Below are 12,581 nucleotides of genomic sequence, written 5' to 3'. Positions count from 1 at the left end.
TTCTCATCACTACTATAACAGATTTCCTAAATAGGTAAATAACTCCTGTTTGCTAAAAATAAACCTCATTAACTTCATAATCTTAGAGCAATGGCCGCTTCAGTGAGATGTTCCTTTGTCTATTTGGTGGGGAAAACATTTGAGTCTATTTGCAATGGAATTGCGGCTGATATAAACAATCGCCAAGTAAGTTCAGGACAAAATGGAAATGTGACATTTAACATTCCTGATAAATAGTTGTAAACTTTGTACAATAGTGATAACCTTTGGGGAAAATGTTACATTGTGGCTGTTACCCAGTGGCCATATTGTTTGGATTTGCAAGGATGACTCATATTTTTTTGATTGCATATAAAGACTAATAAGAATTATAATGATTTCAAAAGTTCAGATTCACAGTAAAATATCCTTGGAGAAACACAATGAAAGCTAAACTATTTTGCTAAGAATAACATTACTGTCTTGTACTGTTATTGAACATAATGATAAGGTTATGAATTATTAACCAGAGTATAGATTGCTAAACAAGTCTTTGTGTTGAAATGTGTGCCTGCTGGTGGAGATGTGAACACACTGATGTGGAAGATGAAAGGAACAGCACCTATTTAGAAAATGGCTCACCACTGGAACAGAATTTTACTCCTGGGATCACTGATCTTTCCATTATGCTACACAGCAGGTAATAGAATATATTGCTTTGTAAGTTAACTTGGTTATTGACATGTTAGCTCAGTTCATGTACAGCAACAGAGCTCTGATCTCAAGTGGTTAATGTTTATCTGCAAGTTTGTCAAGTTAACATGGGAAAGAGGCCCACTTCATTGAAGCCAAGAAAACTCATCAGCCCAATTACAGGTATAACTCATTTGAGGAACAAAGACAGGGAGTATGAAGGCCACATTGCAGTAGATTCACTGCTGAACTGGAACAGTAAATGTACAAAGACAAAAATGGAGACCCTGGCCCAGCCTGGAGCATAGGAGGTTCAGGGATGACTTTATAGAGATTTATAAAATCCTGAGAGGCATAGATAAGGTGAACAGTAAAGGTCTTTTCTCCACATAGGGGAGTTCGAAACTAGAAGGCATAATTTTAAAGTGAGAGGAGAAATATTTGAAAGGGACCCGAGGAACAATTTTTTCATACTAAGTGTAGTTTATATGTGGAATAATCTGCAAGAGGAAGTGGTAGAGGCGGGTACGATTACAAATTTTAAAAAGCCGTTTGGACAGGTGCATGAATAGGAGGGGTTTAGAGGAATGTGGGCCGAACACAAGCAAATGGGACTAGTTCCGTTTCTGAAATCCAACATGGACAAGTTGGACCAAAGGGCTGTTTCTATGCTGTATGACTGTCTGACTCTATAATCTCTGCCATCAACCTGCAGTGTAGGTCCCAGATTCTAGTAGCCCTGCACTCAAATAGCATATTTTTTCAGGGAATAATCAACTTTTGTTATAAATATTCAACTCCTTTACTAATATCCTCCAAGCAACAAGATTTGCATTCCTCAGTCTGCTCTATGAACATCTCCAGAGCCATACCAAAGTGTCTGACTCTCAAATGATCTCTGAAGTGGCCTCAGCATTACTTTACAACTATTGGGTACAGACAATAAATGTTTTGCCACTCACATACTGAGCATGTTTTAAAAATCACTAAAGTCCAAGAGGTAGTTTGAGATACGTATAGCAGAGCTATCAAGATGAAGTCTATTCACATTCAAAGTGTGCCTTCAACACTTTCCTATCTGAAAGAGGATATCTCAATACAAAGAAACCTGGAAAAATAAACTGAGTTCATGGCAAATTTCAGCAGCAATTGTTGAGTTAACTTGACAGTGGGCAATTGGTCACTATGTTTTTGTAGTCAATTTTTCAACTTTGTTTCTACCGTTGCACTAAAGAAAAGGGTTGCATGGTGCCTCAGTGGTTAGCACTGCTGCCTCACAGCACCAGAGACTGGGTTCAATTCCAGCCTCGGGTGACAGTCTGTGTGGAGTTTGTACATTGTCCCTGTGTCTGCGTGGGTTTCCTCTGGGTGTTCTGGTTTCCTCCCACAGTCCTCCCCAAGCAGGTTAGGTTAATTGGCCATGCACAATTGTCCACAGTGTTCAGGGATATGTAGGTTCGGTACCATAGTCGGGGGGTTAAATGTAGGGGAATGGGTCTGGATGGGTTACTCTTTGGAGGTTTTGTGTGGACTTGTTGGGTTGAAGGGCCTGTTCCATACTAATGGGATTCTATGACAAAGCAATTTAATAGTCAGATTTCCCAAATGGTGTGAATCTCATGCAAATTGCCACTCTGTCCATTCTCTTTGATGAGAGAAGAAATCTCAGCATTTCTGCAGGGAGGTTCCTCTCAGGGCTTCCACTGAAATGATGGGGTGTAAATCTATTATGACTGTCCCCCTGTAACATGGAACCGTCAGAGGAAGACAAACCCCCTATTCATAACAGTCAGCTGCTGGATTCTGACACTGAAAGGCCCTGACAGCCACTTTGACAGTTACTGTCAAACTGCATGTACATAACGTGAGTGAGGTTAGGATTCCACTGGAGGGAGATGGGAGGGCACCAGGTGGGGTGGGGTGGGGTGGGGGTGTGAATAGAGTACTTGGTAAATAGGACTCACAGTGGGTGAAGCGATGGAGTGCCAGTTGGAGGGTAATAGAACGTTAGGTATGTAGATTGCCAGGTGGTGGTGTGATGGAGTGCTAGGTATGCAGAGTACTGGGTGGTGGGAGAATAGAATGTTATGTAAATAGAGTGCCAGGTGGGTGAGTTGATAGATTGCTGGGTAAGTAGACTTCCTGGTGGCGGCATGCTGGAGTGCTAGGTATGTAGGGCTTCAGTGGATAGAGTATCAAGGTGTCAGGCAAGCATGATCCCAGCTGGGGAGGGGGTACAGTACTGAGGCAGGAAAGAAGATGAGTAGGATGTAGACTGCAGGTTAGTAGAATCCAGTAATGGCAGGGGGAGAGGATGTGGAGGATGTGGTAGTGACATAAGTATTAGGTTAACTGAATGGTTATTAACTTATTCTGAGCAATTGTAATTTTTCCCATAAGTCATCAGAATGCTCCAAAAGTCTCCAACTTAAATGGAGAATGTCAGGTGGTTCTAGATGTAGGGATATTCGCTATTCGCCACCGGATTATTCAATTACTCCGGCAATTCTTTTAGTATCTGCTATGAATCTACAGGGTTTCCGTCTTCGCTGAAATAATGACGGACCAGCCAGTAGAAAGTCTAGGCCTGTGTGTTTACAAACCTTGAAATCAGAACGGCCTTAACTTGGAAAAGAATTTCAATTTTAAAGGCCAAAGTGCATCTTATGTAAGCACCTACACACATACCCAGACTAGACACATACAAAACAGACTGCAAAAAATGTACAAAAATTAACGAGGAAACAATCTGTTTACATTACAGTTAAAGGGAACATTTCACAGAATTGTACAGTTTTTCAAACTTCTTCTTGGAGGAATATTTTGCAAAGGTTGGACCTCAGTGTCCAATTCATGCTGCTCACCCGTCAGAACCCAGATTGTGCCCAACCAATCAATGACAGTAATGATATTCGGAATTCAAACTTTAATGGAAGTCTGCCCACAAAGCTAATAATGCATGGATACAGGTAATCAGAGACTATTTTATAGTTTTGGAGAAGCCTCGTAAAATATACTCACAAACACAAGGGAAAAGTCATTAGTTGTGCATCATAATAAATAATTTTAACTGCAGGCAGGTGGGTAATGAAATTGGAATACATCTGTTACTCTGGAAATGGAGTCCAGCCAATTGTAACGTCCTGTGCTTTTTACAAATCATGTTTTAGGAGATTAAACAATAGGAAGAAGTAGAAAATCCTGTAGCTCAGAGAGTGCCCAATAACACCACGTGGGAAGCTTTTACAGGAATTACCTCGAGGGGCATTCTCATTAAGGAAAAGGGGAGCTCATGGCAGGCAAGGTGTAAGGTTTATCGGGGGAGAACAGCAGAGCCCTCTTAAGCACTGGCTATTATTGTTGGTTGCCCTGAGCATAAAGCTGTCAGGACCTTTCCACCCGAGCTACCAATAAAATTTGCCGTGGAATCCCAGTGACAATACCTGAGATGTCTAGTCAGGCAAGGTCTTGATGGGTGTCCTTGCTGTCTGCTCAGTTAATATCAGCCAGCCTTGGTTCAGTGGTAATGTCTTCACTTCTGTCAGGATGTTGTGGTCTGGTATGAATGCGAGGTTTTCTAAAATTGCTACATTTTGGGACTGTATCTTTAAGTTAGGACAGTGAGCCTAGATGGCCTGGTTCTAAAAGTTAAAAGTGAAGCACAGTGTGCGATACTAACAGCTGTAAACAATGACACATATAGAATGACAGTGCATGAATTGCTATTCGCCAAACCCCAGGGAGCTATTAAAAGTAGCAAGTTGTGAATGGTTACACTTTAATCTGTCTGTTTAATTCCATGATAGAAGCTTTCGGGCAATATTAAAAGTCTTAAAATTTGAAATCTTGCTGAGTGATCCTTTCAGTCAGTAGCCACAAATTTGAATACCGTTTTTAAGAGTTATCAGTCTGCAACAGGAATCTCGCCTCACACCAGAGATCTCAATAATTTGTAGGTCACCTACCAGTTCGCCAGGCAGCAGTCAATACCTCCTATAGCTCAGCATGATTCCACTCATTGTTTTTGTGTCTAACAATGGGCCATAATTTGCTGTCAATAAGGCTGAAGCCATTATCATTACTTTTATGCCAATTTTTTTTATATTGCTCATTCATGAGTTGTGGATGTCACTAGCTAGGCCCACATTTATTGCCCATGCCTAATTGCCCAGAGGGCAGTTATGAGTCAACCACATTGATATAGGTCTGGAGTCACATGTTGGCCAGACTGGGTAAGGATAGCAGATTTCCTGAAGGACGCTAGTGAAGCAGGTTACAGAAACAAATGGTGAGGCACTAAAATACACTTGTCTGGAATGTGTCTCTTCACTGAAATGTTATGCATTTGTTAAAATAGCAGAGAAAATCATAAAGTGAACATATTCGATCTTTACTCGTTAACATTCCACTTCACAGAAAATGTTGTGAAGATCTTGAACATTTTTATGTTGATATTTCATTGTTTGTTCATTTTGCTGTTTCTGTTTAGGATCACCGGCAGTAAACCATCTTGGGTTGACACCTTGGCAAAAGAATTGCTTGATGCAATGGATGTGAACGTTGTCATTGTTGATTGGATTATTGGTTCAACAGCTTTATATCATAATGTAGTGCAGAATTCTGCTGAATTGGGTTTGAAAGTTTCTATTCTTATAGGAGACTTAATGGTAAATACCTGAATAGATATGTTAACTGAAAGTATACCCTCTAAGCTAAGTAGCTGTATCAACACCATTTAAAAACAAATCAACCATTCAATCCCTTACTAAAACCAAAGTAATGTATAACAAATTGGTAAAGTGTAGATTTGGAGGCATGATGTCGCACATCAAATCCTAAGCAAATCTCCATCCTTAACCTACCTTCGTACTCACCTTGGTGATTGCTTTTCATTTCCATGGATATCAGTTCCCTAAGGCTATCAGTTTAAATTCCTACCCCTGCCTTGGCCCAGGTCTGCCTTAGCTCTGTAGGCGCCTCCAATGTTAAATCCTGTTCTATACATAAGAACGTAACAACTAGGAGCAAGAGTAGGCCATCCAGCCTGACAAGCCTGCTACACCATTCAATACGATCATGGCTGATCTTTTCATGAACTCAGATCCACCTACCCATGCTCTCACCATATCACTTAATTGCTTTATTTTTCAAAAAAAAACTACCTTAACTTTGCAAACATTTACTGAAGTAGGATCAACTACTTCTCTGGGCAAGAATGTCCACAGATTAACAACCCTCTGGGTAAAGAAGTTCCTTCTCAGTTCAGTCCTAAATCTGCTCCATCTAATCTTGAGTCCTCTTGTCCTAGTTTCACCTGCCAGTGGAAACATCGTCTCTATTTCTATCTTATCAATTCCCTTCATAATTGTATATGTCTCTATCAGATGCCCCCTCATTGTTCTGAACTCCAATGAATATAATCCCAATCTACTCAGCCTCTCCTCATAAGCCAATCCTCTCAATCATGGAAGCAACCTAGTGAACATCCTCCGCACGTCCTCCAGTGCCAGTACATCCTTTCTAAAGTAAGGAAACCAAAACTGCATGCAGTACTCCAGGTATGGCCTCACCAGCACCCTGTACAATTGCAACATAACCTCCTTGGTTTTAAACTCAATCCCTTTAACAATGAAGAACAAAATTCCATTTGTCTTCCTAATCATTCGTTGTACCTGCAGACCAATCTTCTGTGATTCATGCATAAGGACATCCAGGTCCCTCTGCATAGCAGCACGTTGCAACTTTTTACCATTCAAGTAATACCTTTTTTACTGCAAGGTTTGTAGCTCAGGTTGAGGTTTAGGGTGTAGGTTTGCTCGCTGAGCTGTACGTTTGATATCCAGACATTTCATTACCTCACTAGGTAACATCATCAGTGGCGATGTTACCTAGCCAGGTAATGAAACATCTGGATATCAAACCTACAGCTCAGTGAGCAAACCTACACCCTAAACCTTTTTTACTGTTACTCTTACCAAAATGTATGACTCCACATTTATTAACATTGTAGTCTACCTGCCAGACCTTTGCCCACTCACTCAATGTATCTATGTTCCTCTACAAAGTTTCATAGTCCTCTGCACACTTTGCTCTGCCACTCACCTTAGTGTCATCTGCAAACTTTGTCACCTTACTCCACCCAATTCCAAATCATCTATATAAGTTGTAAATAATCAGTTAAAAAGAAAAATCAGTTTTGCTTCCAATGTTTACACTTCTTTCACATTCACCAATCCATCTTTGACTTTTCATTTTCCTTCCTTGTCTTGACCACTCCCACTTCTGGGGTTAGGCTTACACCAATATCAACTACAAACCCAACTGACACAGTTACCTTGACTATACTCCACACAGTCTGCTTCCTGCAAGGAATCCTCATCTCCATTGTGTCTGTTTTGATGATGGGACTGTCTAACTGGCTGCCTCTTATGTTAACTCCTTTTCTCTCAATATAATTATGAACATGAACTTATATGTGCAATGCAGTGTTACCTGGGCAACCAATGTGCTTTCAGAAGCTCTTTTCCTCATTCCACTTGCTCTGTGAAGGATAGCTCTTGGCTGGCAGTGCTTGATGGTGCACTATAGCTGTCAAATATGATGTCAGTACTGGGAATCCTGGGTGGTCCTGGCAATGGCAAGCATTTCTGCTATTTCTGAGCACACAATAGCATGAGGAGTCACCACAGAGATGTGTGCATGGACAACGAGATGAGCAGTGGAGGATTGCATGAGAAAATGCAAGATGATTTTCATGGAGAGAAGCCTTCTGTGAAACTGTCCAAAATGATACTCAGCCGGTTTTGGCAAAATTCAGTCCTAGGGTCCTTAAGTGTCTTTACCTTAAATCTATCTAGTTAACCAATGTCTTGTCATCTCTACTAACTAGACAACTACTCTTTCATGTTATTTTCACCTATTTGAACTGCCCCTAACATTTTCTACAATATATATATAAAGTATTGCCCAGTTGCTGCAAACTTATAAAGTTCTTCATAAGTAAATTGTATTTGTTTTCTGTGTCCCCAATAAAATGATGAAATATAAATTAACCATATCCGTATTTTCAGTCACATGGAAGCACAGAAGATTCTTTCCATTTGATTGGAATCAGTTTAGGGGCACATGTAGCCGGATTTGTGGGTCGCATGTTCAAGGGAAAACTGGGACGGATCACAGGTAACTTTATACAAAGAACTGTTTAAACCTCTTTTACTGAGAAAGACATTACTCGTGAATAAATATGCCTCAAATTCCATTTGTTTCCCTCACTTTCTTCTTTGTTTAGAATACACATACATACTTCCAAACAAAAGGACATGGAAAGTATGGTGTTTGGGCTTTTCCAAAAGGTACTGATGTGTTTGATGTCCAATGAATCAGTTTTGAACAGTAGTTGCTGTTTAATGTAGGCTGTTGTGAAAAATTGCACAATGTTAGCTACTATAAATTGCAATGAGATCAATTACCAGATACAAATTGAGGAATTCAGGTGGATATATTTTGAGAACACTGATTTGCAGGATCCTTGGAATGGTAAGGTCTGAGGCAGCCAGAGATTGATGCTCAGACTCCATTGTACAGGGGCCAGTAGAACATGCCAACCTGATAGCAAAGATCAGGCATTCTGAGGTTAGAGTATGGAGGTCCATCACTTGGAATGGGGAAAGGATGGGAGGGACCTAAGAGAATATAAATCCAGGGATTTCCTCAGAATTAAGGGCTGACATAACACGTAGCTGGGGATTGGATTTCACAGGTATAGATGTTGAGAATCATAGGAGTTAGAACCAGGAACTTAAAGATTACCTTTCAGCTCTCCTTGCCCAATGGTGTGGGAGGTATAATTCTAGCTTTCATGTTGGACCCCAAATGGCCTTAGAATAGTTACTGTACAGTTCACTTTCTGAGTCACTGAATACAGCTACACTGTACTATTTTTAGGGTAAATAAAGCTAGACTTATATGGAACTATAACTTGTCTTGAAGCATTCAGAATTTTGATCTAAGTGATAGAAAGTACAAATATTTTATGACTTTAAAAAACATTTTTAGAAACAATAATTATTGTAATAGGCAATGGCTCAGCATCATAAACAGAGTTTAAGTGGGCAAAGTGAATTTTAACTCTAATTTCTGGTGTCTTATTTATGCTTCAGCAGGAACAATATTATTTGGTCAAAAATAAGGCCTGATTTATTTGGAGATGATGCAACAAAGTATTTACAAGGATGATACCAGAACTGAGAGGCTATGTCATACTGGAAATATTGAACAGGCCAAGGCTCTTTTCTTTAGAAGAGATAATGCAGATTGGTAATCTGATCAAATAGGCAGAGCAAAATGTTTCAGCTTGCGGGGAGAAAGCAAAACCGGGGATCATAAATATAAAATAGCCACTAATAGATGCAACAGGGAATTCAGTAGAAGTTCGAGAATAGTTACAATGTGTTAAGGCAACTACCTTTAATATATTGAAGGGAACACCAGATAGATATGAGGAAGGAATAGAAGAATAATTTGACATGTAGACGGGTGACAGTAGGCGAGAATGGAGCGAAAATACAAACATGTAAAGGTTGGCCCAACAGTCCATTTCTGTGTACTTCCAATATAATTCAATATAATTAATATATATATATTTTTCATGTACATCTGAAAAAGTAATATTAGTGACATATTTTTAAAAGTATCTCATTACCGTCCTATTTTCTCTATTTTTCAGGTTTAGATCCTGCGGGGCCCAAGTTTTCAAATGCAGGTGTTGATGAGCGTCTTGATCCTGGGGATGCGGTCTTTGTTGAAGCCATTCACAGTGACTCAGATTGTAAGTGTGAGAAGGATTGCTCTCCTCTCCACAGTACACTGTTGGAGATAATGTTCAGCATTCTTCATGTTAGGAGAGTCTGGGTGACAGAACAAGTAACAGCAAAAACTGCTGCAGCTTTGGTAAAGGAAGGAAATTGAGGTACACATTTGTCTGCACCCTGCGTGATAACCTGATGGAATGGTTTACTAATCTATTATAGAACCCTTTCAAAAATAATTCCATTCAGGTAAGTGAATAATTGGCAAGACTGAATGGTGAAGAGGTTTCTACATGTACTTGTCTTTTCCTGTTGTTTCCTTTCTGTGCATCCAGGACCATTACTATCACTATCCTGGGCCTTTCAACACCTTTTACCAGAAAATCCCAGGGATAATGGTAACAAGAGTAGTCTAGAGAGAAATGGGGACCATTGATTCCTGATAAACAACGTTCTGCAGGTTGTAAGATTATGAAAATCTGCAACTTTGCATTTGTAGATCTATACTTCCATAACAATGCCAGTTCATGTTTAAAAAGGCTATTAAACAACAGCCTTAACTGTACATCTTGAAATAAATTCTGATTATGGAAAGCAACATGGAAAACCAACAGTATGTGATAGTTAGATAATTGCAAATTTTCAGTTGTCAATCTTTGATGCAATTTATTTTAACAAATACCTGATATTAGTGTGCCTGTCTGTTGCCTTTCTCTTTTTTTTAGCTAGCTAAAAAATTCAAAATTAATCCAGTATTCGGTATGATTTTGGTAATTTGCAGACTTTGGAATTTCTCGACCAGTTGGGCATATTGATTTTTACCTGAATGATGGAAAAGACCAACCTGGTTGTACTCGACCCTTTTTAACCTCAGGTAATGCTTTAGAATCATTAAACTTGCATTCCAAGACATGGCTGGTTTAATCTCACAGATATGATTGATTCAGTTACATGAGGCTATGCTAGAGACGGATAACATCTTATTATAATTTGTGAATTTGAATTTTAAAGTTGAGGCAAAATAGATATTTCGTTTCAGTATCTGAATATATTTTTGTTAAGAGATCAGAAAGTCATTTGGAACAGTGAACAAAATACATCATTTCCAAGAAGGCTTGTGATTTCAGTTAAATGCCTTGATATGTATCTGTGTAGTTAATTAATAAAGTGTTTACTAAGTTGAACTTTAATGACATATGAAAAAACACAGGGGCCGTTTAAGAACATTTAGGTTTCAGTTTAGAAGAAACGCTTCATATCAGAAGAAGAACAGATTTTATTTTGTTTGAAGAATTTTCAGGTTGTGAGAGTTTATAAAAATCAGGTGGATGTCAGAAATGGAAAAGAATCCAGCACCTCATAATTGGAAAGATGCCTTGAGGCCATAAAAAGTGGAAAGTATCAGTTGAGTAAGACATCTTAAGTTAAATGGAAATGATCTTTCACTGGCATTGAGTATTTGTAAAGGATACTGCTGAGAAAAAGGCTGAACATTCTTTTTGTTGATTATATTAAGATCTTTCTAAACTGTTTTATGTATGTCACTCTACTATAGGTCTTTTTCTTCCTTTATGTAATTAATTTATGTTCTTTTACTAAAAGATATTGGAAGCCTCATGTGAAAAGATTCAGCGACTACCACAGTAAACAAACTGCAAAATAATGATCTGTCATGCTGTGCTTTATTCTGATAACTGACTTGTTCAATATTACTATAAACTGGGATCATGACAAGCTTGAGAAGAGTTGCTCCCGAAGGATATTATAGATTCAAAGCATTTAATTATTTTGCATTTTATTGATTTCTGCAATTTTAAATTAACTATATTATGAAATTATGTGAGGCTTCACTTAGGTCCTGGTGAATAGCCTTCTTTTACATCATTTTAGCCAGAACATAACAAAAACACAGGGAAAAATAATTACCTCATAAAGTTATTTATGAAGGAAAGATTCTCCACTGTTCCTTTCTGCTCTTACCCAGAAAAAAATAGCATAACTCCAGTATCTTAATCTGAAAGAACAATCTGCATTATACGTTCTAAACTGATGTCTGACATAGAATTCCACTGTCCCTGCATATAACAAAATGCTATGAAATGTATGGTGAATGTTTTAAAATGGGGCAAACATCTGCCTATGCTGTTTGAAAAATAAATGATGCCTGAAAACTTAACTTATTATCATTAATAGCACAGATGTTTAAGAGAGACAAATAATGCAACAAAGGGGTTTCTATATGTTTAACAATATTAACAGACCTTAACAATATTAACAAATCCTTTATCCTCCATTATTGTGAAAAACACAATACCCTATCAATGTGGTAAGCATATATTCATTAATATTGACAACATTAAATCTTAGGTGAATACTTTTCCATTGTTGTTATATAACTAATTGGTTTTGATAAATTTTGCTTCAGTTTAGTTAAAAGAAGCCAAGTTGACATCAAGAAAGCAAGACAAGCTTTAATTTGATTAGGATAACCAATTGGCCTTTTCTCCTGCATCATTTTTGCGGTGCTGGTTTTGACCACTAGATCTTGTTACTAATTACTACAGACCAATATTCACAATTTGGAACTCAAGGGCTAAAATGTACCTGTCATTTTACATGGATAAGTTAAAGAATTCCATTTCATTTAAATGGATGACATGGTGACTCAGTGGTTAGCATGCTATCTCACAGCGCCAGGGACCTAGGCTTGAGTCCACCCTTGGGTGACTGTATGGAATTTGCATGTTCTCCCTTTGTCTGTGTGGGTTTCCTTCAGGTAGTCTGGTTTCCTCCCACAGTCTAAAGATGTGTAGGTTAGATGGATTGGCCATACAAAATTGCCTATAGTGTCCAGGGATGTGCACACTAAGTGAATTAGCCATGGAAAATGCATGGTTACAGGGGTAGGGGAGTGGGTCTGGGTGGGATGCTCTTTGGAGGATTTGGTGTGAACTTGATGGGCTGAATGGCCTGCTTCCACACCAAAGGGATTCTATGCTATACAATCTAAAATTATTTCATTTTAATTTATGCATAATTACAAACATGTTTTAGTTTTATTAATCTAATATGTATTTGTTTTTCTTGTCTATACTTGTATTT

At 38.6% G+C, this 12,581-nt stretch overlaps 1 protein-coding gene across 2 annotated transcripts in view; it reads left to right on the top strand.

The window, feature by feature from the left end:
• The first annotated feature begins 556 nt into the window (after nt 1-556).
• pla1a (phospholipase A1 member A) overlaps nt 557-12,581 on the top strand; it is a 30,068-nt gene continuing 18,043 nt past the window's right edge. Inside the window, exons 1-6 of one of the 2 annotated variants that reach the window (XM_072585312.1) lie at nt 557-679; nt 3,437-3,641; nt 5,162-5,339; nt 7,743-7,851; nt 9,398-9,499; nt 10,261-10,353. In XM_072585312.1, the coding sequence (XP_072441413.1) occupies nt 613-679; nt 3,437-3,641; nt 5,162-5,339; nt 7,743-7,851; nt 9,398-9,499; nt 10,261-10,353 (754 nt within the window). In that variant the 5' untranslated portion in view covers nt 557-612. The remainder of the gene's footprint in view (nt 680-3,436; nt 3,642-5,161; nt 5,340-7,742; nt 7,852-9,397; nt 9,500-10,260; nt 10,354-12,581) is intronic. The other variant, XM_072585313.1, reaches the window with a different exon arrangement.

Source organism: Chiloscyllium punctatum, chromosome 15 (assembly GCF_047496795.1).
Source record: "Chiloscyllium punctatum isolate Juve2018m chromosome 15, sChiPun1.3, whole genome shotgun sequence".
In the NCBI taxonomy this organism is placed as follows: Eukaryota; Metazoa; Chordata; class Chondrichthyes; order Orectolobiformes; family Hemiscylliidae; genus Chiloscyllium; species Chiloscyllium punctatum.
The sequence above is the reverse complement of the archived record's forward strand: the minus strand, read 5'-3'. Positions and strand labels throughout refer to the sequence as shown.